The 17503-nt window shown below is 38.4% G+C and overlaps 1 protein-coding gene across 1 annotated transcript in view; it reads right to left on the bottom strand.

The window, feature by feature from the left end:
• LOC102406367 (transmembrane protease serine 11E) overlaps window positions 1–17503 on the bottom strand; it is a 60103-nt gene that overhangs the window by 1891 nt on the left and 40709 nt on the right. Inside the window, exons 6-9 of the mRNA XM_006078731.4 lie at window positions 13959–13997; window positions 7615–7792; window positions 5874–6133; window positions 4744–4886 (exon numbers count right to left, since the gene is read on the bottom strand). Coding sequence (XP_006078793.1) covers window positions 4744–4886; window positions 5874–6133; window positions 7615–7792; window positions 13959–13997 — 620 coding nt within the window. The remainder of the gene's footprint in view (window positions 1–4743; window positions 4887–5873; window positions 6134–7614; window positions 7793–13958; window positions 13998–17503) is intronic.

Here is a 17503-nt window from a genome sequence, read left to right as displayed (position 1 = left end):
CTCATATGTGGTAGGAGATGTAAAAAGAGTCTAAACACATGAGCCCTCCCCTCAAGTAGTGCACAATCTACAGATAGAAACAAAGTGTACTGTATGAGCTATCGGATAACAAATCATTTTGGTAATTGACACCCAGGCCTATGTGAAGACATAGCAGATTAGGAAAAAGAAATAGAATATGCCAGAAACTACAAAGCTTAAATCTGTTTAAGAGACAGGAGTGAATGAGTCTGTTAATAAAGTAATTAAGGAAAAAAGACAGCAGTGAGTCTAACAGCAATACAAGCTGAAAACTAAGGTGATGTCCAGCAAGTATCAAATGGAGAAAGAGACAGTTGGTTCTGTTAACACTAGTTAGCTCATGTGTGATTGGTGAATAGGGGAGTTACATCAATACAAAGTGGAAGTTGTGATGGCTTATAGGTGTTTGGACTTAGGCAAGGGAGCCAGAATAATGGGAGTAGAACTGCAATCTCCGGAAAAAAAAGGTCTCAGCTCAGCTATTGCACAGGCAGAAGCCTTGGAGGTTCTAGTTTGTGAAAATGTTAAGCGTGTCTATGTCCAGGAACCCTTCTCCCTACCCAGAGAGGCACACCCCATCCTTGCTTAATTCTTGGGTCCTGCCAGGTTGTACTTCCTCCTCTGCCCAGAGCTACACTCCCATGTGCATTGTCTCACCCTCAGCAAGCCAGTATTTCTACTCTATTGTTTTTGTGCATTTTTAACTTTCCCTCAGTCAGCCACTAGCCACCCTGGGCAATCTGCCTACCTACACTAAGTTATTTTTCAAGGTACAATTATTTTTGCTGTTGATGATGTTGTTAATTCTCTGGTTACAAAGTTGCATAACTTTTGAGGGATAGGTTGGTCTGTATCTACTGCTGTTTTTCCCTTAATTGCAGTTATTTTTAGTGAGTGGTTTAATGAGAAACAGAACAGGAAATTTCTTCAAGAATATGGGTATGTATAGCTGATTCACTTTGATGTATAGCAGAAACTAGCACAACATTGTAAATCAAATACTCCACTAAATTTTTTTACAAAAGAATGTACATATTACAACAGAAACTTAAAGCCAGAAGCCAAACCACAAACAAGTTTTAGTGATTAAGACATGAAGCAATGAAGCAATAGATTAAGTTCTTAACACAAAGAATGGAGACAAAGAGATAAGTATGGAAGAAATAGTAAGGGGTAAAATATTCTATGATTTAATTGATTACTGTGAAAGAGATTTAAAAGTAAAAGTTTTCAAGAATAATGAAAGCCAACCACATAAATGAGAAACTTGAAATCAAAAAAAACATTTCATGGACAGGGAAGCCTGGCATGCTGCAGTCCATGGGGTCACAAAGAGTCAGACATGACTGAGCAACTGAACTGACTGAATGCCTGTTGTGTTTAAGATGGAACATATATAAAAGTTAGTCGTATGCTACTGCTAAGTCATTTCAGTCGTGTCCGACTCTGTGCGACCCCATAGACGGCAGCCCACCAGGCTTCCCCGTCCCTGGGATTCTCCAGTCAAGAACACTGGAGTGGGTTGCCATTTCCTTCTCCAAAGCATGAAAGTGAAAAGTGAAAGGGAAGTCACTCAGTCATGTCCGACCCTCAGCGACCCCATGGACTGCAGCCCACCAGGCTCCTCCATCCATAGGATTTTCCAGGCAAGAGTACTGGAGTGGGGTGCCATTGCCTTCTCCATTAGTCGTATACTAACAACTTAAAACATATAAATGGAAATGGTTTGGGAGTATGTGGAAATGAGAGACTGAATTTGAGCAAGAGATTAATTTTGGAGATGTATATTTGGAAGACATTAAAGTGACAGCTAACTTAAAGAAAAGGTAATTTCTTTGAAGGTATATGTAGAGAAAAAAAAGATGAGTGTTAAGGAACAGCCAAGCTTAGAGACAGGCAGAGAGGGAAATAAAGAGAAACCAAAATAAGGAACCAGAAATGAGTTGTTGGAAAAGGAGGGAGGGGGAAATCAGCATATTTCAGGATTATAGAACCCCAAACAAGATCATATTTTAAGAGGAGGTAGCCACATGCCATTGAGATGGGAGGGAGTAAGAGAGCCAAGTAAAGATTTCTGCGTATAAAGTTATTGATGATTTTTGAGAGGGAGAAGTATCAGATTCCTCCTAAAACAGAAAAGCAGTGTGTTATAATCACAAGGCCAAACTTGGTTTCTCCTCTTTAGTTCCCCAAATTTATGAGACATTCGTATCTAATACTATCATCAAAAAGGCATTGTATTAACAGAAGAGGTAACATATTTTCAAATGAAATTATAAACAACTGTGATTTACTTCAAAATAGATCTGGAGTTGAAGATGGGAAGAAGGTTGGGGGTTAAAATATATAGGAATGAAATACGGTTGGTCATGAGCTGATAATGTATAAGCTGGGTGATGTGTACACACTGTGAGTCAATCACAGAAAAAAGTGTGGTCCCATCCCAACCCCATCAGCAAGGGCCAAGTGGGGAAACTGAACTTCCCCCTTACAGAATCTAAGGAAGTCCAATTCCCACCTGACTGGTGTCAGAGGAGGCTGAGTGGGGAGCCTCTCTGTCATCCCTGCCAGGTGATGATGAAGCCTTCCTCTTCCTCCCCTGTGGTAACCAGCTGTGGAGCATGAACTACCCCCAGTACCAATGAGGCAGAGCTCTCTCTCCTTCTAGGGTGATGTCAGAACAGACCTAGTGGAGAGCCAAGCAGTGATAAGGCCACTCTCCCATGATGTCAGTGGAGACCACAAGGGGAGCAGTAACAAGTTGCCCCCATCCAGAGTGGTATTTTTTTACTTCATCCTCACCATCCCAGACTTTATATGTGAAATCCCCTAAATGGAGGGTGTGAGGGGATTTTCTGTTCCTTCACCAAGAAGGGTGAGAAGGGAAAATGGTACATATTTTTTAAAAAATTAGATTTAATAGGTTTCAGGACTTTTCTGTCAGTCCAGTGCAGGGAGGGTGGGTTGGATCACTGGTCGGGGAACTAAGATCCTGTATGCCAGGCACTGCACGGCCAAAAAATAAAATAAAATAAATTTAATAATTTTCTCCCATCTTAAAAGAAAAAAAAACAAAAACAAAAACCACACTTAGTGAAAGTGAAAGTGGCTCAGTCGTGTCTTATTTGTGACTCCATGGACTATACAGTCCATGGAATTTTCCAGGCCAGAATACTGGAGTGGGTAGCTTTTCCTTCTCCAGGGGATCTTCCCAACCCAGGGATCAAACCCAGGTCTCCAGCATTGAAGGTGGATTCTTTACCAGCTGAGCCACCAAGGAAACCCTAATGAGAAGCCTGCAATTCCACCTCCATCCAGCAGTAACAAAGGTCTCTTTCCCCACCTTGGTGTCAGGGGACAATGAGTGGTAGAAGTGCTACCTCATTCCCCTACACACTCCACTGTCATGTCAGAGGAGTCCTGTAAAAACAGAAGATTTAAATGAGATGCCAAAACTCATAACATAATATCCAAAATGTCCAGGATATATCTGAAAATCACCCAATACCAAGAACCAGGAAAATTTTGACTCGAATAAGAAAAGGCAATCAATCAGACACTGACACTGAGATGATAGATGTTGGAATTATCTGACAAAGATTTTAAAGCAGTCATCACAGAAATGTCTTAATGGGCAGTTTCCATCATGAAACAAACAAAAAATCCAATAAAAAGCTCACTAGATGTTCTTAACAGAAAAATGAAGGAGATGATGGAAGTAAAAACAAAATCAATGAAATTGAAGATAGAATGATAGAAATTGCTCAATCTGAACACACAGAAAGAGGAGTGGAAAGAAAATGAACAGAAGCTCAGAGATCTCTGAGAGCATAATGAAAGCGCTAACATACCTATTATTGGATTCCAAAATGAAGCTGAAAATTTTTCAAGGAAATAAAGGCTAAAACCTTCCCAAGTTTGTCAAAGGGCATAAACTTGCAGATTAAAAAGCTGAGCAAGCCCTAAGCAGTATAACCAAGAGAAATCCATGCCAAGATACAAACTCAAACTTCTGAAAACTAAAGACAAAGAAAAAACCTTGAACACAGTAAGAAAAAAATGACACTTCATCTGCAAGAGGAAAGCAATTATAATAACAGCAAGTTCTTATCATAAATTACAGAGGCCATCATTTAAACACACACACACAAAATACAAACTGTCAAGCATAAATTATATGCCTGGCAAAATTATGCTTTACAAATAAATCGGAAATAGAAATTTTGCAAACAAAGAAAATCTAAGGGAATTGACACTAGCAGATCTACCCTTTTAAAAAAATGGCTGGACTATAAAAAAAATCAAAATGGAATTCTGAAAAAAAGCTACTGTATGATTCTACTCATACAACATTCTTGAAATTATAAAATTATAGAGATGGCAAACAGATTGGTGATTGCCAGATGTTAGAGATGATAAAGTGATGGGGGAAGGAAATGGATGTTTTTATAAAGGAAGAAAGATCTCTGTGGTGATGGAAGAGTTCTTAACTGCAGTGATGACGACACAAATCTGCAGATGTGATAAAAAGCAAGAAGTACACCTGTACCAAGATCAGTTCCTAGCTTTTATATTCTATTCTAGTTATATGAGACGTAGCCACTGGAGAATACTTGGTGAAGGTTATAGGGGACCCCTCTGTACTATCTTTGCAACTTCTTGTAGAACTGTAATTATTTCAAAATAAAAGGCGAACAAAAAATTATGCACTCTATCACTTACCTGGCACGCATCTTTATTTCCTTTCAAGGAGCCAGCACATAACATTGTAGGAGTTATGGCATTATTATAAACTTGGGGTGCATTGCAGATTTTAGTGTCTATGAGATCTACCTGTACTTGCCGAAGATGATTTTGACTGCTACCTAAAGGGAAAAAATTAGACTTCATATTTATATATATACATATATTCTATAAACCTGAAGAAAGTCTTTTACAATTAGTTATTGGATGAGCTGGCACATAGAATCTTAGGAATGTATTTTTTCAGATATAGTGGTATTTGGGAAATGAAGTATAACTATTTTAAATGAAGTTAAAGTGAAGTCTCTTAGTCGCGTCCGACTCTTTGTGACCCCATGGACTGTAGCCTACCAGGCTCTGAGGAGCCTCTCAGTCCATGGAATTTTCCAGGCAATAGTACTGGAGTGGGTTGCCATTTCCTTCTCCAGGGGATCTTCCCAGCCTGGTGAAGTTAGGTGCCTAGAAAAGAACCTCAAGTTGCTTAAGTAATTTCTATGTCATTATTAAGCTTAGAAGTTAATTTCAGTAGGGAAAGATGGTGGTTTTATGATGCTCTAATCTTCACAATTGGGTGTAAGTATTAATGATCCCTAATCTCTTATGTGGTAATACCCTGGTGGCTCAGATGGTAAAGAATCTGCCTGCAATGTGGGAGATCCAAGTTTGATCCCTGGGTCAGGAAGATCCCCTGGAGAAGGGAATGGCAAAGCCCTCAAGTATTCTTGCCTAGAGAATTCCATGGACAGAGGAGCCTGGCAGGTTACAGTCCTTGGAGTCACAAAGAATATCAGACACAAGTAAGCAACTAATACTCCCACTTCACAATCTTATGTGGTTATTACCCTAGTAAAAATTTCAGACATATTCACGCTTTCAGCCATCTTACCAAGCAGCATTACTATAGTTGTAGTGATGTACATGAAAGTAACCTAAAGCATGAAGGAATTTACATATCTTCTAAATTACTTAGTTCCCAAGTAGGACCTGATTGGCCCAGGTCCATATGACCAACCCACCAACATATTTTGGCATAACAGCATTCCATTCTTTAAATGCCTTAGCATACCAAATTAGGTTACTATGATTTGACTTTCTCCTCAGATGCTCACCATCATTTTGCAGTGCTCCAAATCCTGTCACAAACATCTCATTACCAGGGCGGAACTCATGGGATGCATCGGGGAGACAAATTTTGTGTACTGCATTTGTGCAGGGAACAGGCCTGGAAAGCTCTAAGACTGAAATATCATAGTCATGCGATGGATATTTGTATTTTTCATGCACAATTATCCTCCGGAGGGCTCGTTTCATTTTTGGAGGATATATTGTGACTCCAAAAGAAGCCGTCCACCTGGCTGGGTCCTTATACCTGAGGATAAAGTATGAGGAACAAATCCCACTTTATCATGTTACTAATATAATTATTTATATTAAATAATTTAGCACACACATGTCAGAGTAAGTTTCCCTTTTAAAATTATAGTTTCTATGCATAGATACAAATGCTTTCCAATCTAAGTTTCAGGGGTCAGATAAGGTGGAAATACCACTGTGTCATGTTTCTTAGGGCTTCCCAGGTGACTCAGTGGTAAAGAATCCACTTGCCAATGCAGGAAGACACAGGAGATGCAGGTTCAGTCCCTGGGTCAGGAAGATTCCCTGGAGGGGGAAATGGCAACCCACTCCAGTATTCTTGCCTGGAAAATCCTAAGGACAGAGGACCCTGGAGGGCTTAAGTCCACAGGGTTGCAAAGACTTGGGCATGATTGAGCAACTGAGCACACATGCATGTTTTCTTAGGATGTGCACTTCATTCTGCATACTGAGCCACCCACTCCAGATCCTAGGGCCTTTTGATATTTCTGGGCATCAGTGACTCCAATGAACATATGGAAAGCATATCTTGTACAGAATGAGAGAACTGTATGCATTCTGTGGCACCATGTTGCCTATCCACACATTTCTCTGAAAATCAAAACTGCTACACAATAACTTAACAAAGCATTACTTATCTTGTATACCTCAGGCATTTTGCAATGGGTTGGAAGATTGAATGAAAATTCCTTGAAATATAACTAGTCAATCTATTCAATTGTATCAATATAATTTGTTACTACCAAATTTCTTCATATTTAATTTTTTCTTAGAATTTCTCCATCAGGATCAAAACAACAGTTCACTTAGCATCTATCTCAGGTAAATATGTAGAATCTACCTGAGAAATGGCTCTTGTTTTTCACACCAAGCTCAATGTCCAGAGATAATTCTCGAAGTCCTGCTCTTTTGATAAATTACTGTGTAATTGTCAGTGGATAATTTATCTACATGTTCTTTGATACCTTTTCTATTTCTAGACTATAAGACCTCTTACTAACATTTATGTGTTTCCTACTTTCTTGTATCCAACTCTATGGGACCCTGTGGACCATACAGTCCATGGAATACTCCAGGCCAGAATACTGGAGTGGGTAACCTTTTCCTTCTCCAGGGGATCTTCCCAACCCAGGGATTGAACCCAAGTCTCCCTCATTGCAAGCTGATTCTTTACCAACTAAGCCACCAGGGAAGCCCTTTGTGATAAAACATGCATATACATGCATATGTATGTATATAATCTTTAATTTGTATTAAACTCCTCTCTCATGAAGTATTTCCATCCTACTAAGCCCAATGCATTTTGCTTACCCTCATAGAGAAGGAAATAGAAACCCACTGCTGTATTATTGCCTGGGAAATATCATGGATGGAGGACCCTGGGAGGGCTAGAGTCCACGGGGTCGCAAGAGTCAGACAGGACTTAGTGACTAAACCACCGCCCCTATCCAGTCATTTTCAAGGTTCAATACTTACGTTCTAAAGCAGTGGGCAGCACTCACAAGCCATGTGTCATTAATTAAAGTTGCTCCACAGCGATGGATCCCATCCCATTGCAGACTAGTTTGCCACGGCCATTCACCCTCTTGTACCTCTGTTCCACCAACAATCCTGAGACTCTGTCCTGGGGTTTTGTTCCTTCGTGTCCCACAACCTGCAGAAGAGAGGATGCACTTGTTAGCAATTGTTTTTACACATCAAACTGTGTTGTGCATGCTCAGCCATGTCCTACTCTTTGCAACCCCATGGGCTGTAGCCCACCAGGCTCCTCTGTCCATGGGATTTCCCAGGCAGGAATACTGGTGTGGGTTGCCATTTCCTTCTCCAGAGGATCTTCCTGACACGGGAATCAAATCCAAGTCTCCTGAATCTCCTTCATTGGCAGGTGGGTTCTTTACCCCTGAGCCAACTGTGAAGCCTGTGTATGTATATACATATGTATATATTTATCTCTATATACAACAGATTAATATATATTAGTACATATACTAATTGTATGTATATGTATCTAATATTAGTAATAGAATATTGTTTATAATAGAGTTTCTCAATCTTGGCATTTCTGACATTTTCAGATGGATAATTCTTTGTTGTGGGGGTCCATCTTGTGCATCACAGGATGTTAAAAGGATCCCTGGCCTATACATATTAGATACCAGTAGTATCCCTGCTCCCCAACCATCATGATAACCCAAATGCCACAATAGGACGTAGTCACTTGGGGTGGGGGGGGGAGGTAGGGTCAAAACTGCCCCTGTTTGAGAACAACTGTCTTGTAATTCTGTGTCCATGTATTAGTCTCATATATCTAGTCTCACTGAAGTATAAGCTGCTTTAAGCAAGGATTAAATCATCCATCTTAGGTCCCTATTGACTAACACAGCACTGGTACCTAACAAGTTCCCAATAAATACTAGTAGTGAAAAGATATGCCATGTGATGGGATTATTCTTTGGTTTTACATTTAGTTAAGTCCATGAATTAACCCACATTCTGAGCTGGTGAGTAGTGCATTTCATTTCATCTTTTAATATAAAGGTATTGTGTAATTCTGTTAAATATATTCTCTAAATCATAGTAGGGTATTCTGCCATAGGAGGAAGGAACACTGTGCCTTGAGTCAGTACCTTTAAAATATGGTGAAGATATTTGTGCCTTCAGTAATTTCATCCACCTATACCCCAGTCCCGTCACTTCAATTCAGTTGCTAGTCGTGTCTGACTCTTTGCAACTCCATGTACTGCAGCATGACATGCCTCCCTGTCCACCACCAACTCCCAGAGTTTACCCAAACTCATGTCCAAAAAGTCAGTGATGGCATCCAACCATCTCATCCTCTGTCATCCCCTTCCCCTCCCACCTTCAATCTTTCCCAGCATCAAGGTCTTTTCAAATGAGTCATCTCTTCCCATCAGGTGGCCAAAGTATTGGAGTTTCAGCTTCAACATCAGTCCTTCCAGTGAACATTCAGTACTTATTTCCTTTAGGATGGACTGGTTGGATCTCCATGCAGTCCGAGGCACTCTCAAGAGTCTTCTCCAACACCAGTTCAAAAGCATCAATTCTTCGGCCCTCAGCTTTCTATATAGTCCAACTCTCACATTCATACATGACTACTGGAAAAGCCATAACCTTGACTAGATGGACCTTTGTTACAAAGCAAAGTAATGTCTCTGCTTTTTATTTATTTATTTTTTTAAATTTTATTTTTAAACTTTACATAATTGTATTAGTTTTGCCAAATATCAAAATGAATCCGCCACAGGTATACATGTGTTCCCCACCCTGAACCCTCGTCCCTCCACCCTCCCCATACCATCCCTCTGGGTCATCCCAGTGCACCAGCCCCAAGCATCCAGTATCGTGCATCAAACCTGGACTGGCAACTCATTTCATACATGATATTTTACATGTTTCAATGCCATTCTCCCAAATCTTCCTACCCTCTCCCTCTCCCACAGAGTCCATAAGACTCTTCTATACATTTGTGTCTCTTTTGCTGTCTCGTACACAGGGTTATTGTTACCATCTTTCTAAATTCCATATATATGCGTTAGTATACTGTATTGGTGTTTTTCTTTCTGGCTTACTTCACTCTGTATAATAGGCTCCAGTTTCATCCACCTCATTAGAACTGATTCAAATGTATTCTTTTTAATGGCTGTGTAATACTCCATTGTGTATATGTACCACTGCTTTCTTATCCATTCATCTGCTGATGGACATCTAGGTTGCTTCCATGTCCTGGCTATTATAAACAGTGCTGCGATGAACATTGGGGTACACGTGTCTCTTTCCCTTCTGGTTTCCTCAGTGTGTATGCCCAGCAGTGGGATTGCTGGATCATAAGGCAGTTCTATTTCCAGTTTTTTAAGGAATCTCCACACTGTTCTCCATAGTGGCTGTACTAGTTTGCATTCCCACCAACAGTGGAAGAGGGTTCCCTTTTCTCCACACCCTCTCCAGCATTTATTACTTGTAGACTTTTGGATCGCAGCCATTCTGACTGGTGTGAAATGGTACCTCATAGTGGTTTTGATTTGCATTTCTCTGATAATGAGTGATGTTGAGCATCTTTTCATGTGTTGGTTAGCCATCTGTATGTCTTCTTCGGAGAAATGTCTATTTAGTTCTTTGGCCCATTTTTTGATTGGGTCATTTATTTTTCTGGAGTTGAGCTGTAGGAGTTGCTTGTATATTCTCGAGATTAGTTGCTTGTCAGTTGCTTCATTTGCTATTATCTTCTCCCATTCTGAAGGCTGTCTTTTCACCTTGCTAATAGTTTGCTTTGATGTGCAGAAGCTTTTAAAGTTAATTAGGTCCCATTTGTTTATTTTTGCTTTTATTTCCAATATTCTGGGAGGTGGGTCATAGAGGATCCTGCTGTGATGTATGTCAGAGAGTGTTTTGCCTATGTTCTCCTCTAGGAGTTTTATAGTTTCTGATCTAACGTTTAGATGTTTAATCCATTTTGAGTTTATTTTTGTGTATGGTGTTAGAAAGTGTTCTAGTTTCATTCTTTTACAAGTGGTTGACCAGATTTCCCAGCACCACTTGTTAAAGAGATTGTCTTTAATCCATTGTATATTCTTGCCTCCTTTGTCAAAGATAAGGTGTCCATATGTGTGTGGATTTATCTCTGGGCTTTCTATTTTGTTCCATTGATCTATATTTCTGTCTTTGTGCCAGTACCATACTGTCTTGATGACTGTGGCTTTGTAGTAGAGCCTGAAGTCAGGTAGGTTGATTCCTCCAGTTCCATTCTTCTTTCTCAAGATCGCTTTGGCTATTCGAGGTTTTTTGTATTTCCATAAAAATTGTGAAATTATTTGTTCTAGCTCTGTGAAGAATACTGTTGGTAGCTTGATAGGGATTGCATTGAATCTATAGATTGCTTTGGGTAGTATACTCATTTTCACTATATTGATTCTTCCAATCCATGAACATGGTATATTTCTCCATCTGTTAGTGTCCTCTTAGATTTCTTTCACCAGTGTTTTATAGTTTTCTATATATAGGTCTTTAGTTTCTTTAGGTAGATATATTCCTAAGTATTTTATTCTTTCTGTTGCAATGGTGAATGGAATTGTTTCCTTAATTTCTCTTTCTGTTTTCTCATTATTAGTGTATAGGAATGCAAGGGATTTCTGGATGTTGATTTTATATCCTGCAACTTTACTATAGTCATTGATTAGTTCTAGTAATTTTCTGGTGGAGTCTTTAGGGTTTTCTATGTAGAGGATCATGTCATCTGCAAACAGTGAGAGTTTTACTTCTTCTTTTCCAATTTGGATTCCTTTTATTTCTTTTTCTGCTCTGATTGCTGTGGCCAAAACTTCCAAAACTATGTTGAATAGTAATGGTGAAAGTGGGCACCCTTGTCTTGTTCCTGACTTTAGAGGAAATGCTTTCAGTTTTTCACCATTGAGGATAATGTTTGCTGTGGGTTTGTCATATATAGCTTTTATTGTGTTGAGGTATGTTCCTTCTATTCCTGCTTTCTGGAGAGTTTTGATCATAAATGGATGTTGAATTTTGTCAAAGGCTTTCTCTGCATCTATTGAGATAATCATATGGTTTTTATTTTTCAATTTGTTAATGTGGTGTATTACATTGATTGATTTGAGGATATTGAAGAATCCTTGCATCCCTGGGATAAAGCCCACTTGGTCATGGTGTATGATCTTTTTAATGTGTTGTTGGATTCTGATTGCTAGAATTTTGTTAAGGATTTTTGCATCTATGTTCATCAGTGATATTGGCCTGTAGTTTTCTTTTTTTGTGGCATCTTTGTCAGGTTTTGGTATTAGGGTGATGGTGGCCTCATAGAATGAGTTTGGAAGTTTACCATCCTCTGCAATTTTCTGGAAGAGTTTGAGCAGGATAGGTGTTAGCTCTTCTCTAAATTTTTGGTAGAATATAGCTGTGAAGCCGTCTGGACCTGGGCTTTTGTTTGCTGGAAGATTTTTGATTACAGTTTCAATTTCCGTGCTTGTGATGGGCCTGTTAAGATTTTCTATTTCTTCCTGGTCGAGTTTTGGAAAGTTGTACTTTTCTAAGAATTTGTCCATTGCTTCCACATTGTCCATGTTATTGGCATATAATTGTTGATAGTACTCTCTTATGATCCTTTGTATTTCTGTGTTGTCTGTTGTGATCTCTCCATTTTCATTTCTAATTTTATTGATTTGATTTTTCTCCCTTTGTTTCTTGATGAGTCTGGCTAATGGTTTGTCAATTTTATTTATCCTTTCAAAGAACCAGCTTTTGGTTTTGTTGATTTTTGCTATGGTCTCTTTTGTTTCTTTTGCATTTATTTCTGCTCTAATTTTTAAGATTTCTTTCCTTCTACTAACCCTGGGGTTCTTCATTTCTTCCTTTTCTAGTTGCTTTAGGTGTAGAGTTAGGTTATTTATTTGACTTTTTTCTTGTTTCTTGAGGTGTGCCTGTATTGCTATGAACTTTCCCCTTAGGACTACTTTTACCGTGTCCCACAGGTTTTGGGTTGTTGTGTTTTCATTTTCATTCATTTCTATGCAAATTTTGATTTCTTTTTTGATTTCTTCTGTGATTTGTTGGTTATTCAGCAGCGTGTTGTTCAGCCTCCATATGTGTCTCTGCTTTTTAATATGCTGTCTAGCTTGGTTATAACTTTCCTTCCAAGGAGTAAGTGTCTTTTAACTTCATGTCTGCAGTCACCATCTGCAGTGATTTTGGAGCCCGGAAAAATAAAGTCAGCCACTGTTTCCACTGTTTCCCATGTATTTGCCATAAAGTGATGGGACCAGATGCCATGATCTTAGTTTTCTGAATGTTGAGTTTAAGTCAACTTTTTCACTCTCCACTTTCACTTTCATCAAGAGGCTTTTTAGTTCCTCTTCACTTTCTGCCATAAGGGTGGTGTCATCTGCATATCTGAGGTCATTGATATTTCTCCCGGCAATCTTGATTCCAGCTTCTGCTTCATCCAGCCTAGTGTTTCTCATGATGTACTCTGATATAAGTTAAATAAGTAGGGTGACAATATACAGTCTCGACCTGCTCCTTTTCCTATTTGGAACCAGTCTGTTGTTCCATGTCCAGTTCTAACTGTTGCTTCCTAACCAGCATACAGGTTTCTCAAGAGGCAGGTCAGGTGGTCTGGTATTCCCATCTCTTTCAGAATTTTCCACAGTTTGTGGTGATCCACATTGTCAAAGGCTTTGGTATAGTCAATAAAGCAGAAATAGATGTTTATCTGGAACTCTCTTGCTTTTTTGATGATCCATTGGATGTTGGCAATTTGATCTCTGGTTCCTCTACCTTTTCTAAAACCAGCTTGAACATCTGGAAGTTCACAATTCATGTATTGTTGAAGCCTGGCTTGGAGAACCCCAGTCCCATAATTGTCAGCAATTTTTATAATATGAAATTAATAACATCAAGATTTTATTTAGTGTGGAGTAGCACTAAGTTTCTGCCTTTAGCTGAAAAATATCTATGTACAAATTACTTCTATACAATCTTTAGAAAATTTTCATGAGGATATATTGTAGATATCTGCAATCACAACATTAAGAAATATTTTTGCCTTTTCTTTAACAACTGTACCATTCACTTCTATTACACATCTGCCACCGGCCCCATATATCCATTTCAAAATTCTCCTAGTTTTTATCCTTTTGCAATAAAAGGTACTTCAGAGGTAAGATAAACACCATGAGATGTGCATAAATCAAACTTTATTCTGACCCCATAATACTGACAAAGTAAACTTAAATAATCTAGAATTAACTTTATTCATTCAGGTAATACAATTTTAATAAATGTGTTAAACTTACATTTGTTCAGGAAGTTGTCTGTTTCTGTCTTGTTGATTTCTGAAACACACAGAAATGGTCAGTAGAACAGGATCTGCACATCAGAATTCATAAGGCCTCTGAGTACTTAAAATACTAAAGTTTGCTCAATTCCATTAAAAGATAGTATCTCTATGATGTAAAACTTTCAAAAAGCAACAAAGTTTATCATAAACATAGTATATTCATTTTCTTGGGGAGAAGGGAGATTTGAACAGTTTCTTAAACTTTAGCGTGGCTAAAAGTCACCTGAAGAGCATCTTTATACTGTAAATTCCTTTTCCTTTTCCCAGTAATTCTGAGTTTGTCCTGAAACCCAGGAATCTGAGTTTTATAGCAGAAAATAGGATGTAAGTAGTTCATAGCTTTTAGGGGGGAAATCTTATTCTAAATCGCAGTGTTATTCCTTAAATAATTGACCATTATTTCAGTTTTGTATTATTTGTTTTACCAAACTCATAAGCATAGTTCCATCTGTACAACATACCCTAGTGCATGTCCATAAGTTAGTTCTCACTCCCATTGAAAAACAATGCTGTCCATTTCTTGGTCTTCTTTTTGCCAAGTTTTAGCAAGACAATTTATCCTCAAATTGTCATTCAACTCTAGCCAGGGGCTCCTTAGCTCAACAATCAGACCCTAATCCTATCCAAATGCTAAACCAACCAATAGTTACATAAAACTCTCAATACTCAAATTTCCTGATTCAGTAGATTTCTAATGAATGAACCTATTTTCTTTGAACATGGCAAGATAGGATTTCTAAATGTAAAAAAAAATAGTGTTAATTTCTTTAGTATTCAATAGTATTGATTCACAAAAAATCTATTTTCTAGAAAGACTTTTCTGACTTTATTCTGGCTACATTTGGAGAAAATGAAAAAATAAGGAAGAAGTGGCCATTTATTCTCAATAAATATTTAAAAACACCACCACAAGTCTCCCTATTTCAATATTCTTTATTTCAAGCTTTTCCTAGAGAAAATCTGGGCTTTGCATGTTGATACTATTACAAAAATAAATAAGAGACTCAAAATGGAGTTATTGTGCTAAGTCGCACATCGGTAAGCCAAACTTACCATTTAGCCTAATTGCAGTTTCAACCTATTTCAGGAATATGACCTTTAATCAGTGAATTTGGAATTACCTAGTCAGCACTAGTGAAGTAATCTGTCTGCTGACCCCCATCATCCCCCAAATGAAGTTGCCCTTTCCTGACACAATCCACTTTGCCAGAAAACTTCTTGCCTCCTTCTGGCCATAAAAGTCTTCCATTTTGTATAGCTCCTTGGAGTTCCTGTCTGTCCGCGAAGGCAGAGTGCTGCCCAATCCGTAAATCATTAAAGTCAATTAGACCTTTAAATTTACTTCTTTGAATTTCTTTCTTTTTTTTTTTTTTTAAACGTACTACTGACAGAGTTGACTTCATGAATGCATGGCTTGTGTATCTGCACCAAGTCCTATACTCAGCATGACCTTGCACTTGGTTTAATGCTCACTGTGTTGAAATTGGTAATAATTGTTTCTTATAATTTGTGTTTGGAAGTGAAGTTTGACAGGATAATTGAGTATGGCACAGGCAGAGGAGATATATACCATGTGTCCATGGATTCATGCTACCCCTTTTGCGTGTGTTATTCATGATATCCTATGAACTAAGAATTCCAATGGACCCACAATGTTCAGCAAACTCAAAATGAGTACAAGATAGTGTGTGATGTCTACCACTATATAAACAGAGGTTACTGACAGCCCCAGGAGGCCAAGTTTTCTGTTTGAACCAGAACTTGCTTAGAATACTAAAGAAGTAATGGCATTCAAATAAACACAAATGACTAAGGGACCTACCATACCCTTTCTTGTGCCTGTTACTTCTTTGTATTAGCCAAAAGCTTTAGCTGAAAATAATGATATAGAAGGATGTTTTGGTCCTTCCTCACATAAGCTGATGGTAGAGAGCACTGGTAAAATGTGCCTGTATCTAGAAAGGAAATAAACAATGTTGAGCTAGACTTCTCTAGCATTTCTTTGGTTCTGGTAACCAAGATGCATGCATGGATAAGCTATGAAATACAGTTGTATAATTTTCATGATTCCAAATAAAAATTAAATGCTTTCATATTTGCATTTGAAATTGACATTTCACAATATAAAGGTCATCAGCAAAACTCATGCTATTAATTTAAAATTTTGACTTTATCACTTACTGCTGCTGCTGCTGCTAAGTCGCTTCAGTCGTGTCCGACTTTGTGCGACCTCATAGATGGCAGCCCACCAGGCTCCCCTGTCCCTGGGATTCTCCAGGCAAGAACACCGGAGTGGGTTGCCATTTCCTTCTCCAATGCATGAAAGTGAAAAGTGAAAGGGAAGTCGCTCAGTCGTGTCTGACTCTTCACGACCCCAGGGACTGCAGCCCACCAGACTCCTCCATCCATGGGATTTCCCAAGCAAGAGTACTGGAGTGGGTTGCCATTTCCTTCTCCACTTTTTCATTTAAAATATCATTAATTAATAGATAAAAATGCCATGACAAATCAAGAAAAATCATATGTCTTAGTACCTTGAACAGCACCGTCTAATTGCTTTTCAAGAGTCTCAGACTTTCACTTTTCACTGGGCCCCACAAATTACATACTAATAGCTGGCCCTGACTAGTGGGCTTCCTTTTCTAAACAAGTAGAGGGACTAACCACCAGGTTTGGTCTCTAGTTACATCTGTCAGCTTTTATATTAGCACTTTTATTCCTTCTTTCTACTTGTGCCTTATTCTGTAGTTTTTAGTCCTGCCATATCCAATACTTTATTCACCAGCCACATGTGCCTAGTAAGCTCTTGAAATGTGTCTAAACTGAAGTGCATTATAAATATAAACTATACAATCGATTTCAAATCTCATGAAAAATGTTTACATGGACTATTTGTCAATATGAATTACATTGTGAATACAATGTATTATAGATTACATTATTATTTCAAGAGTAGACAGTTATATGAACTACTTGTTGAAATAGTACTACTTTGGATATTTTGGGTTAAATGCATAAATTAATTAAATACATTTCACATGTTTACTTTTACTTTTTTAATGTGGCTACCAGAAACTTTAAGAATATACATGTGGCTGGTACACCATTTCTAGAGACTAACACTGTACTATAGCATATGACTGAGCTTTTAACCAAACTTATATTTCCCCTGAGGGTCTTGTATGTTTTTCACTTTCTAGTTTTGAGGATCTATCACTGTTTATCTTGTTCCCTTGCCCTGACAAAATAAAAAAATTTAGGTTTTTCAAGTTAGTTGTAAAATATACCAAAAATAAGTTTTGCCAAAAGATAAACGATATACTTTTCATCGGCAAAGGGCCTAAGAGAAGAAGCTGCTGCTGCTAAGTCACTTCAGTATTGTCTGACTCTGTGCAATCCCATAGACAGCAGCCCACCGAGCTCCTCCATCCCTGGGATTCTCCAGGCAAGAACACTGGAGTGGGTTGCCATTTCCTTCTCCAATGCATGAAAGTGAAAAGT

The sequence above is a fragment of the Bubalus bubalis genome, chromosome 7 (assembly GCF_019923935.1).
Source record: "Bubalus bubalis isolate 160015118507 breed Murrah chromosome 7, NDDB_SH_1, whole genome shotgun sequence".
Lineage (NCBI taxonomy): Eukaryota > Metazoa > Chordata > Mammalia > Artiodactyla > Bovidae > Bubalus > Bubalus bubalis.
Note: the sequence above shows the minus strand (reverse complement) of the source record. Positions and strands in the feature narration are given on the sequence as shown.